At 47.1% G+C, this 13785-nt stretch overlaps 1 protein-coding gene across 7 annotated transcripts in view; it reads left to right on the top strand.

The window, feature by feature from the left end:
- LOC108449717 (brain-specific angiogenesis inhibitor 1-like) overlaps positions 1-13785 on the top strand; it is a 95189-nt gene that overhangs the window by 27888 nt on the left and 53516 nt on the right. For 6 of the 7 annotated variants that reach the window (XM_017746674.1, XM_017746673.1, XM_017746675.1 and 3 more), the window contains 2 exons: positions 5846-5948; positions 10135-10285. In XM_017746674.1, coding sequence (XP_017602163.1) covers positions 5846-5948; positions 10135-10285 — 254 coding nt within the window. Of the gene's footprint in view, positions 1-26; positions 1538-5845; positions 5949-10134; positions 10286-13785 lie in introns of those variants that run through there. The other variant, XM_017746672.1, reaches the window with a different exon arrangement.

The following is a 13785-nucleotide window of genomic DNA, read 5'->3' as shown; positions in this document are numbered from 1 at the left end:
TTTCTGAGCTAGCCAAGGATGGACATGCATTTCCAAGTGATCCTGAGACCAGCTATATCTTGATTAAAGGGCTCTCTATCCTGAGTCTCTCTGTGTAAATATTTGTAAAGCATGATCAAGTGATCTCTAGAATTTCTCTTTGGTGCGCTGAGTTCGTTTCATTTCTTCTCTGTAGATCATGTTTTCATGTTTTCCAAACTTCACAGCATTCCCGTGGCTGAGCCCTGAGCGCTCTGTGTGTCCTTTTTATTTTAGGCATAGCTGCTGGACGTGAATGTGCTTTCCTATTAAGGGTCTCAGGAACATCGTATTCAACATTATCTCCTGGCTCCCACTTTTTTTTTGCCCTAAATGTTGTCTATTCTGATAGACAGCGGCTGGAGGAGTGCTTAGAAATGGAATCAGCAGTATTATTCCAACCTATTGTCCCTAAAACACAGGAGCAGCATCAAAGTGGTTCTTTTCCACCGTGCAGGGGAGAAATTCCTCATGTCCTGGCTGCCTGATCTTCTGTGTAGAGCACTCACCAGAGCTCAGCTGATTCGGGGAGCTTTGGCCGGGAAATTTCCCATTCAGAACTCCGGACAAAGGCATCTGGAGCATGCATCCATAGACCCAGCTTGAGTAGGAAACACTCCTGATGAATAAGCTCACTGAGGCTGACAGTCTGGAAGCTTTCCCAGAATTTTGCCCAGCTAGGGTTTGTTTGTATATATGGGAAGCAGAAAGGAGGGGAGGGTGAGAAAGAGGGAGAGGAACACGGTGAAGAAAAGGGGGCAGAGTAACAGGGAGGTGATCCCAGCTTCAGGCTGTGTATCAGGGAGGAAATGAATTTATCCTCCACTCCCTGTTGAAAACCCCCAAATAAAGGCTGCTCCTTGGTGGCACCTACTCAGCCACTGGCATGAATGGCACGAGCTTTTTGAGGTGAGTGATCACTTCAGACACGGCCAACTTGGCACAGCCCCGCTGGAAACTGGAAGTTGTTTCTGTTCGACGGCTGTTGGTGGCCTGTTGGTGGCCTCACTCCAGTTCCCAGCAGACAGATGGCTGCAAAAATCTCTGCTGCAGATGGTGCATCTCTGGCCTTATTAGCAGGCTCGACAGAGGGGTCAGTGACACAGTGGGCCACAGAAGTGGAGTGACCTTGTTCCATCTCGGCACTGACTGTCCTGGGTCACAGCTGGAGCCACAATCTGTGTGTGGGCCATGTGCTCCACCACCCGTGTGGAAAAAGACGGGAATCGCAAGAAAAAATTGAAAACTGGCATGGAAATGAAAAACTGAGGGGAAAAAACCCAACCCCTCAAGGGTCGGAACAGGTGAAATGACTCCTCTTTTCAAGCTGCTCCTTGACACGCTGGTATTTCAGGAGTGCCCCGATGTGTTTTCCATCCCTGAACTCATTGCGGCTCAACAGCCTCTGGAGTCAGCGACCTTTCCGTAGCACGGGGATCGATCCCTGCTATCGAGCAGCTCATCCACCAGCCCATCAGCATGTGGGGCACGGCAGATCTCTGTCCCTGGCAGCAGCTGGGTGAGTGCTGCATCACTGCTAGAGAACAGCCCGAGCTTTTCTCACTCCCGAGGATTGATTGAGTGGCTGTCAATGAGCTCTCGAGGGGCTGTTAACACTTGCTTTAAACGCAGGAGCTCTGCCTGTGCCGGGGATGCTGAGGGGATGCTGAGGCGCTCCTGGCCCTGGTGGGAGGTGGCAGGGATGAGTAAGTGGCTGTGTGCAGAGGGATGTGTGTACACACGGTGAGAAAGCAGCAGTGACTCAGTGTTTGTGGAGAGGAGTCTAATGGGGGCAGAGAAACAGACTGCGGGGTTTTCCCACCTTTTCCATCTGTCTCAGCTGGTGTAGGGCTTCCTGCAGTGTGTGGGGATCCTCTGTGGTGACCAGTGACATGGCTGGAGCTGTGTCAGGGGAGGGTTAGGTTGGATATCAGGAAAAGTTTCTTTGTTCGGAAGGTGGCTTAGCACTGGAACAGGCTCCTCTGGGCATGGTCACAGCACCAAATATTCCAGAGCTCAAGGAGTGTTTGAACAATGCTCTCAGGCACATATTGGGATTGTTGGGGTTGTCCTGTGCAAGGCCAGGAGTTGGACTTGCTGATCCTTGTGGGTTCCATCCAACTCAGGATATTCTATGATTGTAGGACACAGGCTGGAGCAGAAGTTCCCTAAATTAGCAGTGAGTTTTCCCTGGTTTTATGGCTGAGAACAGCATATTTTGATAAGTAGTCCATGTATCAGCAGAGGGGTAGCAAGGCAGCATCCTGGAGCAACTCTGTTTTTGATGTGTTTTTGAGCAAAACCCATCAAATTCTATGTTTTTTCCCCCTCTGATACGAGTTCCTGACTTCTTTGGCCAGAGGGTTTGGAGAGGAATGGTGATTGCTTTTTGTGGAGCATCCTGTGCTGGAGAAGAGGAAATGGAAGGAAAAAAGCCAGCGTGGCAGGAGGTCTTCTTAGCATTCTGACTGAGCAGAAAATTAACAAGGAAATGCTGGGATTCCAGGTCAGGCTACCAAGGAGGACTCTGGAAGAATTGCCCAGGAATGCAGGATTGAATTAGAATGGTCAGAACTCAGCTGCATTTGAAACTGGCCAGGGATGTGAAAGGCATCAAGAATGGGTTCTGTAGGTGCGTCAGCACCAAAGGATTTCCCAGGGAAGTGTTGGCCTGGTGTTGATTGGGACAAGCAGCCTGATGGATAAGGATGTTGAAAAGGTGAAGGTACCCAGTGCCTTTTTGCCTTGTTCTGCTGGCAAGGTTGGCTCTGAGGCACCCAAATTCCTACACGAGGCAGAATCCAGGGAAGAAAATGCTTCCCACTGCCAAGGAAAAGAGAGACAAGGACAGTTCTAGTTATCTGGGCGTTTGCAGATCCATGGAGCAGAACAGGATGCATTGAGGGAGATGTGTGGTGTGACTGTGGAGCCACTGTCTGTCATCCAGGGAGCTGCCTGAAGGCTGGAAGAAGGCAAATGTTACACCCACCTTTAAAAAGGGCAAGGAGAAGGATGCAGAGAACAACTGACTGGTCAACCTGAACGGCCCCTGGGATGATTAAAGAGCACGTAGCTCTAAAGGTTATTTCCAGGCAACATGATGGACAAGAAAGTGATTGGGAATAGGCAGCAAGGATTTGTGGAGCACAGATTGTGCCTGGCTGCCCTGTTTCCCTTTTGGGATGGGGTGACTGGTTACGTGGACAGTGGGGGGAAGCAGCTGGTGTGGATTTTGACATTACCAAGGCCATTAACACAGCCTCCAAATGTGCAATTATGCACTGGATGGGTGGCTTAGTAGCTGGATGGAATTCCTGCAGGATTTCAGGGTAATGGTCAAAGGTTTGAAGCTTAATCAAGAGCTGGTCACATCTGCCCAGGGTTGGTACAGTGGCCAGCATTGTTTAATGTCTTCTTTAACAACCTGGACAATGTTTGACACTCCTAAGGCCACGTCTGGGAAAGGTGCCCAGTACTGGATTCCCCCAATACCAGGGATACCAGCACATGGGGGCAAGTCCAGTGGACGCTGAGGGAGCTGGACAATGTCAGAGGAGGCAAAGGCAGCAAGCTTGGAGAAGAGGAGGCTGTTAAGGAGGAGTCATGGAGCAGTCAAACAACTTGCAGAGGTAGGCAGGGAAAGGTCTAGAGGCACCAGCTGCAGCAGGAAAAGACCCAGCTGGATATAAAGCAAAATAATCCTTCACCACAAGAGCAGTTAAGTTAAGCAGTTTAGTGCTATAATCAGTCAGCCAAGAGAGGTGGTAGCGTTTCTGTTCCTGGTGATTTTCAAATCTTGATCAGACAAGGCCCTGAGAAACCTGATCTGACTTTGAAATCAGTCCTTTTTTTGGGCATAGGATTGGACTGGGAACTTGAGAGGTTTTTTTTTTTTCTCCGCAGCCTAAATTATTCTGATTCTGTTCATTGCCAACCCACATCTCGTTCTTTGGAGGTTCAGGGATCTGGAGAACAAGAGAAATTCTCAGGGTGTGAAGAGAAGCAGGGAAAAAGAGAGCTGGTTTAAGGGGGCTTAAGGGGGGGAAAAGTCTTAAGACAGCTGGATTATTTCCCCTTACATTAAAATACAGATTTATGGTCAAGTCCTTTTTTTTCCTTTTTCTGACCAGTGGAGACTTAGAAGTTCATGTCAATAGCAGTGGGATCAGGGTGTTGCTACACAGATTTATTCCATCTCCTTCCCACCGGGACAGAGTCCAAATCTCCCTTTCTACCCCTTAGAAGCTGCTGACTGGAGATTTGATGTTTTACTTCACACAATCAAAGCACAAGAAGTTTGATCTCTCAGTACCCTCCAGCCGCAAATGGAGCAGGGTCCAGGCGATGCCCAGCATTGTATGGAGCCCAATGAAATCAGGAAATTTGGGCTCAGCTTGGCTGTGAACGGAACCAGAAGCTCATTTTGCAGCCTGTCAACCCAGTTTCTTGCTGAGCTGGGATCCTACATTTTGCAGCCTGTTCTGGGGCTGGGAGAGTTTCAGGGAGAACTTCCTATAAACCAGATTTTCAACTGAGTAAGTAGGGATTCATGCTACCTTTGTTTTTTGGGTTTTTGTTTTTTTTGCATTCAGGAAAGCATAGCCTCACCATTCATGTTTGTATGAAGGTACGGCTCAAGGCAAAGTTAAAAATCAAAGTTTCACAGCCTTCATTAGGTCTAAAGCACACATTTACCCTTGGCAGAACACACATGTGCAGTAAACCCATCCTGCCCTCCTCATCAGAAACTCAAAACTCTGCAGCCAAGGCACAACCAACTCGCTCTTGCTAAAATTAATTAATGAAATTAAATTCCCAACATAAATTGTTGATGTGCTGGAATATAGGAAATAATCCTGCATTAGCCTCCAGGGATGAGCTGGTTGATTAATACATCTGTTTCTAATTTATATAAGCATCAGCATCTCCTCTCGACTCATCTGGCATTCAGGCAGGGCACTTGCAGCATCTCTGAGATAATTCACGTGTGTGAGTGTTGGTGTGGTCAGATCTCGAGTCAATCCTTGAGGACCTGCACTCCTGCAGTTCCCTTTTCATTTTATTGGGTACATAAAAGTGCCTTCAAAGAAGTTTCCCTCCGTAGCCAGTGGTTTGAACTGGTTGTGGTGCGCTTACCTCGGCAGCCAGCTTGGTGCTGCGCTGCAAATGAGAAATGACAAATCGCTGGCTCCTGCAAGGTGCTGAAGGCAACAGCTCCCTCACTGCTGTCCCTGATGTCCCAAACCCACAGCTGCAGTTACGTATTTGGCCTAGTTCGGGGAAGTGGTACCAAAAAAAAAAAAAAGAAAAAAAAAAAGAAAAATATTTTAAAAGCCAGAAATGCTTCTCACAACTTCTCACCTCAGGAGGGGTTGTTAGGCTAAAGGAAGGGGAATGCTGAATCACACACACTTTGTTGTCGAGGCGCATGTGTTTGTAATCTGCTTCCATCGCCAGCATGCCTGTGGCTCTTCTTGGTTGGGAATCTTTTCCGTGTGTTGCCTGTTCGTTTTCTTTCAAGCTCCTTTTCAAGCCCCCCCCCCTTCCAAGCGGGCAGAGCTGATGAAGATTTGCAGCGCTCTACTGTTTTAGGAGGGGCTCAGACTAGGCTGGCCCCTCGTTTGTTGGCTCCTAACTCCAGCATTGATGGGGGATGATGGAGACATCTTCTCCCCCTCCCTCCCCGCCTTGTTCATGTCTGTCTAGCACATAAAATCTGCAGGAAATTGGCAATTCTGTAGAGCCTGGCCTGGATTGCTGCTTTTCAGAGGTCACCCAGGGCAGGCTGTGACAGGGTGGGTCTCCCTCCCCTCTTCTCTCGCTGCAGGTACATCCGCTCGGAGCGCTCCGTCATCCTCATCAACTTCTGCCTCTCCATCATCTCCTCCAACGCCCTCATCCTGATCGGACAGACCCAGACCCGGAATAAGGTAAGGGATCTGCTGGGGCTTTGTTTATTTGTTTGCTTTCCCCCTGATTTAGCACTGAAATGATCCATTCAGGCAGCGCTTCCTCATTTTTCCTCCATCTGTTAATTAGCGACATGTCAAAGACATGGCTAAATGGCAGATTTCAATTTTCTCTCTCGCTCTCTCTTTGATAATTTGTCAGCATCCTCAGGGCTTTGATTAAAACCAATGTGATATTTTTGAATATCTGCCTAGAGTAGCTGGCACATGGCACGGTGAAGAAGCGTGGTGATTTGCAAGGCTTTAACCGTTTTATTTTCAAAAAAATTACAAAGACAGATTGAGAAAAAGCTTTAAAAAAAACCCCAAACAAACAACCTCTCAGCTTTACATTTATTTCTCCAGCAGTTTTTATACTCTGAGCTGAAAGTACTTGGCAGATGTTAGTGAACACGGACACAAAACTGTCCAACCTTTTTTGGGGATGGGAAGCATTGCCAGATGCACTGTGAGCGCTGCAGGGCCATGAGGGACTCGTAGCAGATCCCAGAGTGATTCCAGCAGTCCAGGCGAGACCCAGCGTGGTTTTCCAAGCCATGAGCACTGGTTGCTCTCTTCCCACAGACCCAGCTGGAGAGGCATGTGTTGCCTCCACGACTTTTTTCCAGCTCCAGCACTTTCAGGATCCCCTGGCATGACAAATCACTGCTCACCGTTAGTATTTTCCTGTTGTAAGTTTTCCCATCTTCCCAAATGCTCCAAACCATGATAACTGTTGAGTCAAAAAACGTGAAGCAAGACACCTCCTCCACTCTTTCTGCTGCCAAAATCGCAATCAGAAGTCAAAAATTAGTTACTGCTTAACAGTAACCAGTGACCAGCTGGGTTTTTGAGCCCCTGCTTTGGCAGCATGAACGTGGTGTCACTTCTGGAAGCATGTTGGGAAGAAATTCTTCCCTGTGAGGGTGATGAGGCACTGGAGCAGGTTGCCCAGAGAAACTGTGCCCCATCCCTGGAAGTGTTCAAGGCAAAGTTGGATGGGGCTTGGGGCAAGGAGAAAATCTTCCTGTCCATGTCACAGGGTTGGAACGAGATGATTTTTAAGGTCTCTCCCAAAACTCAACCTATTCTGTGATTTTATGATTCCTGCAGAGAAGCTGAAGGATTTAGGGAATCACAGACTTATTTCTATGGAAGGCCTTTTGGGTTAGGATTAGGTTGTTTTAGGAAAAGCTTTCCAGCTGCTGGAGCCCTGTGTGTGTGTGGAGAAGTGTGGAAACAAGCAGCCAACTCTGCTCCTGCTACAAAGTGCCCTTCAGAAATTCCTTTTCCAGAGCAGAGTTGTCTTTCATTGCCAACATAGATGGCAGGAGGTGGAGAAAGGGTGAACCAAGCTCCTGCTTTCCTTGGTGATGGTTTCTGTCGCACCAAACGTGTGCTGGGAGCTTCTTTCCATGGAAAGAAACACTGAGGGATGCTCAACAGGACAAACCATGGCTGGAACTCCTCTTGGGTGATTCTTCTTTACCTCAGGACAGGAGCTGGATGTGTTCCTCCTGTCCCACCCCCTCCAGAGCCCAGTTATGAACCCAGGTTCTCCCTGGTGCTTTTTTGTCCCATGACTCTGTGAGTTCACGGTCGGAGCTGTTGGTGGGGATTCGAAGCTCCCGGCAGTGATGGCAGGAGGCAGATTAGCTCTTTGCACATCCATATGCATGAAACCCCAGAAATAGCGAGGTTATTCTTGGATTTCCTCTCAGCCATCTAGTAAACAGTCTTTGGCAGGCAACAGAGAAAGAAAACTATACAGAGGAGAGATGAAGGAGCGTAAATTAAGATTTTATTCACATTCAGTTATCGATAACAGAGCGCCTTAAAATGTTGGTGATTGATTTATAACTGCAGCTTCTCCAGGAGATTTCTGCAGTATCGGCTTCCCCTGGAAATGTCGAATTCTCCCTGGATTTCCATCCGTGTAACCTCAAAGGCAAGATTCCACGCCTGGATTTGCTAAGCTTTTTGAAGATGAAAGGCCTGGGAAAAGGCTAAAAAAAAATTACAGTCAGCAATCCAGGGATACAGAGGAAAGGGATGCTGCAGGAAGTGGCCGTGTCTCCGAGGCTTGTGCTGCAAGGGAACAGATTTCTCCTCTCAAAGCAAAACAAGGGCTAATGGCCTTGAGAGACTGACAAGCTCTGCTGCATCTTGGGACATCATATCCCTGTGTTTAGCCCAAAAATGGGGATTTTTGGTCTTCCCCACAAGGAAGGGAAAACCTGCAGCAGAGGTTGCAGAAGCAAGTTATTTGCCTGCCTATCTGTTGGCCAAGTTCATTTGAGGCGATGGGTTCATCCTGGTCCAGCTGAGATGTGCATATTTCTCTTGTCTTCCCCTCCTCTCTTCCTCCCTTTCTATCAAAGCTCCTCATCTGAGAAAAAAAAACAACCCAAATGTATCTCTGTGGTGTTAAATTGTGAAGCAAAGCTTTTCTTTCCCTTTTACAAGGAAGAACTGTGTTGGTTCGAAATAAAATCTGAAAGGCAACATGAACAGTGTTGTACCTGATATCAGCCAAAAAAACCCCAGGTTTCTAAAATAACAATCTCTTAAAGTCCATTCCAGGAAGCATCCTCTGTTTGTAGCTGTTTCATGTAGCGTTTGTAAGCTGATGAATAGGAACCACCTTTTTTAGGATTCTTGTAAAATATGAAAATTACTGGACCTTTTCATGTTGAGCCATGTTATTTGTACTGATCTGACATCCAGAATCCACTTCTAAGCAGAATACGGAGGGACTTGGTGTCAAATGCAAATCTGGAATTAAAAAGAGAGTTCCTATCTCAGAGAACACACGGTCTTGCTTTTATTCACAGCCTCTGATAACGTCGGGTGGTGCCAGTGCATGAATCTAGAGCGACCCGATAAAATCATGATAAAAGCCACTCTCTGCATGAGAGCTCTGGGTTGAAAGATGCTGGTGGTTGAAAAAAGAGAAAAAAAGAGAAAGGTTCATTGACCGTAAAGCCAAGTCCGTGTTTGCCCATATCACTCAAAGGAAAGAAATTCTTGATTATAAACCTCCCCCTCCCCCAAATGCCTGAAGCCATTTTTTTTTTTTCCTCCAGAGTCATTTTTAAAATCTATTTTCCCTCCCTTCTCCTTGTGAGCCACTGGAGTTTCTTCCCATCATTTTCTTCTCGGGTACATTGATTCACAGTTTTCAGCTCACAGATGGGGGAAAACTGGCTGAGTTAAACAGAGCGGCACCAATTTGCACCAGTGAAAGATTTGGCCTTGCTGAGTTAAAACAAAGACGAGCTTGTCAGCTTTCCAGTCCATCTCCCTGGCACTCTGGGGTTGTTCCTCATAATGCATTTGCCAGTTCTTTCCCCAGTTTAATTTTAAATGGCTTAAGCTGCCTGCATTTCCCTTGTGAGATTTCCCCACCAAGTTGTAGAGCTCACCATTATGAAATTCTTTCTAATCTAGGGGGGATTTCTTTCTTTTTCTTTTTTATTTTCTCTCTCCTGTCTGCTGGTAGTTTATGTGCTTTTGGACAGCTGTGCCCTCATGTTTGCAGTCCTTTCCCAGCCCCTGGCAGCCGTGGTTTCATGCTGCTCTCATGGCTTAGCTCTTTCACTCAGTGCTGTTTCCCTGGCAGGGGAACCATCCAAATTGCCTTCCTCAGATTTCATTTCCATGGCTGGGCTGCCAGGGACGTGGTGCTTTGCAAACCTTTTGAGCTGAGATTAGTGCACTGTTTACTAACTACTTCATCCCCCCTGCCCTGAAAGGATCGTGGCAGTAGTTTGGATGTTTTGGAAATTAAATAAATCCATCTAGTGGAAGGTGTCCCTGCCCGTTTTGGGGAGGTTGTAGCTAAATGATCTTTAAGGTCCCTCCCCACCCAAACAATTTTGTAATTCCACGATTCTTCTGAAGTGTTAACCTTGGCCTTTTCTTAGAGCTCATGCTTAAGAGCAGCCAATTTCCAGGTAGTATTTAAATTTAAAGCTTTGGTCTTTGCTAGGTCAAAGCTTGTGGAGGAGCCTGCCCGCCCCTAAACTGCATTTCCGTGTCCTGATCTCCCTGACTTTTTGTTCCAGAGCCTGGTTTGGAAGCATCTCCCCTCACCTTCTGCTCTGCTCCCCGCTGCTCTCTCCGCCTGCCGCTCCTCTCACGTGTCCTCCTTTCCTCCTCTCTCCAGGTGATCTGCACGCTGGTGGCGGCTTTCTTGCACTTCTTCTTCCTCTCCTCTTTCTGCTGGGTGTTGACCGAGGCCTGGCAGTCCTACATGGCCGTGACGGGCCGGTTACGGAACCGCATCATCCGCAAGCGCTTCTTGTGTCTCGGATGGGGTGAGGACTCGGGGGCTGCGGAGCAGAGAAGGTTCAGGCTACAGGAGAGACCAGTGCTCCTCAGGAGGGTGCTTGGAACCCTTGGAAGGGTTTCAAGAAGGGCTGAAATGGTTAAAAAGCACAACCAAGAGCCCTGATGTTGAACCTCCTGCCCAGTGCACTCAAAAACAGAGGAGTCGAGTTCAGGTTTCAGAGGGTGCTCTGGGGGTGGTTATTCCTGGGGTTGGGTCTGTTTCTTGCTTTCTATTTTTCTCTCTGTCTGTCTCCCTCCGTGTTGGATGTGTTCCACTGGTACATGGTACCAGCCAAGGGAATCCTGGCCTGGATCAGCAATGCTGTGGTCAGCTGGACCAGGGCAGGGGATTGTCCCTCTGTGCTGGGCACTGCTGAGGCCACACCTCAAATTGTGGGCTCAGGTTTGGACCCCTCACTACAAGAAAGACATTGAGGTTCTGGAGGATGCCCAGGGATGGCAACAGAGCTGTGGAAGGGTTTAGAGGACCAGGAGCTGCTGAGAGAGCTGGGAAAGGGGCTCAGCCTGGAGAAAAGGAGGCTCGGGGGGACCTTCTGGCACTCCACAACTCCCTGATGGGAGGGTGCAGCCAGGTGGGGGTCAGGCTCTGCTCCCAGGTAAAAGTAATAGAACAAGAGGAAATAGCTCCAGCTGCACCAGGGAAGGTTTAGATTAGATATTAGGGAAAATTTCATCACTGAAATGATAGCCAAGCATTGGAAGAGGCTGCCCAGGGAAGTGATGGAATCACCATCCCTGGAAGTGCTCAAAAACACATGAAGAAGTGACATTTTGGGCCGTGGTTTAGTGGTGGACCTGGTTGGATGCGATGATCCTCGAGGTCTTTTCAACCTTATTGATTTTATGGTTCTAAGATTCTGCAGAGCAACCTGGAGTGAAGCAAACTCTGAAATCCCGTCTCCATGGCAGCAGCGCCTTTTGGAGACAAATTAACTATGAGACTGCTGCAGATGCTTGCAACTAATTTTTCTCCCTCTGCCTCTGCCGTATGTTTAATTTATTAGCCTTAAATGATGCATTCTGTAGTAGAAAACAAATACAAACCCATAAACCTGGGCTTTCAAAGCGATAACAAGGGCGTGTTTGAAAGGAGCAGTGGCACAAAAAGTTGCTGAGAAGCGAGGAGGCAAAGGAAAAAAAAAAAGGAGTGTGGCTGAGCTCTGTTAATGTCTCATTTTACTACTGAAGCCTCACAATTCACCCCAGGCAAGAGATTTCTGGTGCTTACCAAGCACCCTGATGTGATTCATTCTGGAGCCGTCCTCGTTGCAGCACCTTCATCCCTTTAAGTTTTCCCTGCTAAGCTTTTGCTTACAATGGAGAATAAATTGTGTTATTAAAATCGGGGGTTTGTGTGTAGCAGGAGCAGAACCACAATACCTGCAGAGCACAGGCTGCAGGAGCCTGGGTGTGCTCATGCATATGTTTATCCCTCCTTGGTGACTCCAGCAACATCAGGGATATCAAATGTAACAGACTAATAGCTTTCCTAGGTAATAAAAAGGGATTTTTTCCCCCTGGTTTGTAAAAGCTGGGACAGATGGGCGTGTTAGCTGAGGGAATTTTGGATGAGCAACACTCACATTTGTAGTCTGTACGGATTAAAAAAAAAAAAAAAAAATTAAAAAATCCCCCAACATGTGTAGAAGCATAATTTGCACTGCTAGGAAGATGTAGTCAGCTCTGAGCTAGGATGCACTGCTGATAAATGATGCATAATAACCATTTGGAGTAGGTTAGGACAAGAAATGAAGAACACTCTCGCCTATTAAGGCAGCAAGGGAATTTGGGATATTTAGCATCCTGCTAGACTTCAGCTGTAGAGCTGGGATTAATGGCACTTGTAAGAGGGAAGAAGCCAAAAATATGTTTTAAAGAGCATAATCTGAAATAATTAGCACAATTCACTTTGTCATGGGTTGGTTCTCCCCCCTTTCCCCTCTTTGCACATTTGCATTTCTCTAAACCCTTGTTCGAGACGTCTTTGCCAAGTTCTCAGCTGCTCTCAGCTGTAGCTCATTGAAGCTGCAGAGAATTTCAGCAGCAGGGAGGATTATTTTTCATTTCTTTGGTCTCCTCTTGGATGTGCAACTTTGCAATTCAATTTTTAAATTATCATTAGTAATAATAATTGTTAATAATTGCTTCGCATGCTTGGGCAATGCTCTCAAGTTCATGGTGTGACTCTTTGGGTGATCCTGTGCAGGGTCAGGAGCTTGACTTGATGATCCTTGTGGATCCTTCCAATTCAGGATATTCTCTGATTTAAAATAGGCAGATAAATTGTTCTCTGGAAACAACTCAGTCATCATATTTAGCCCCAATAAAGAAGAAATATTTTTTGTCAGGATTTTTATGACCCTGTTACAGTTTCCACAGCTGGATTTTTAATGCTACCATAGCTCAGCCTCTGAGTGGGTCTTCAGCTGTTTATAACAAGAATGGCTTTTGGGAATTATTAGCAAACATCTTCTCCAGTGGAACATGATTAACACATGACCTGATTCTCCTCTGACCTGGAAGTACAAAACTCTTTGAAAGAGGTTTTCAGTGGTTACTTGGAACTGTTAAATTCACTTTGTGCAGAAAGCCCCCAAAGCATTGCTGGTACTGTCTGTAGCACAGGTGTATGGAACAGGACAGTTAGGAATAAATTTCTTGACAATAATAAAAAAACTAGGTTGAAATTTTATTTTTTTGGTGGGTTTTTTTTCAATCCAATCCCATCTAACTTCGCTTAGACTTTGACAGCTCTCCCAGGGCTGCACCTCTCATTATGATGCTCTTTGGCTTAACTACCATGACGTAGCTGCCACCTGTAGTAGCTGCTCCTTGTCCAGACCCATTCCCAGCCCAAACTGAGGCTTCTACCCGGCCTTGGAACAAGCCAGTCCCTGGAGATGCCAGGTTCACAGCCCCACTCTGGATTTCTGCATAATTATCATGTCGGAGAGAAGCACTTTGCGAAGAACAAGTTGTTATTTTTGGCAGAGTCTTTTCCAAATTTCCTCTTTCCCAGGGTCTCTTGCACCAAGCTGTATTCCTGAAAATGTCCTTTCCCATGTGGTTTCTTCCCCTGGGATGCCATATCGATGTCACCATAAGGAATGCAGCAGCCAGGATTTGTCCAGATGAGGTGTGAAGGAGCATTAGCAAGAGGAGCAGGAGTCAATGAGGGAAAAAGAATGAGAAAAAAGAGGAATAGAAAGGGAAAAGGGAAGGGAAAAGGGAAGGGAAGGGAAGGGAAGGGAAGGGAAGGGAAGGGAAGGGAAGGGAAGGGAAGGGAAGGGAAGGGAAGGGAAGGGAGAAGGAAAGGGGGAAGGGAAGGGAAGGGAAGGGAAGGGAAGAGGGAAGGGAAGAGGGAAGGGAAGAGGGAAGGGAAGAGGGAAGGGAGGGAAAGGGGGAAGGGAAGAGGGAAGGGAGGGAAAGGAAGGGAAGGGAAAGGAAAGGAAGGGAAAAGGAGAAA

The sequence above is a fragment of the Corvus brachyrhynchos genome, unplaced genomic scaffold, assembly GCF_000691975.1.
Source record: "Corvus brachyrhynchos isolate BGI_N302 unplaced genomic scaffold, ASM69197v1 scaffold89, whole genome shotgun sequence".
NCBI lineage: Eukaryota > Metazoa > Chordata > Aves > Passeriformes > Corvidae > Corvus > Corvus brachyrhynchos.
Note: the sequence above shows the minus strand (reverse complement) of the source record. Positions and strands in the feature narration are given on the sequence as shown.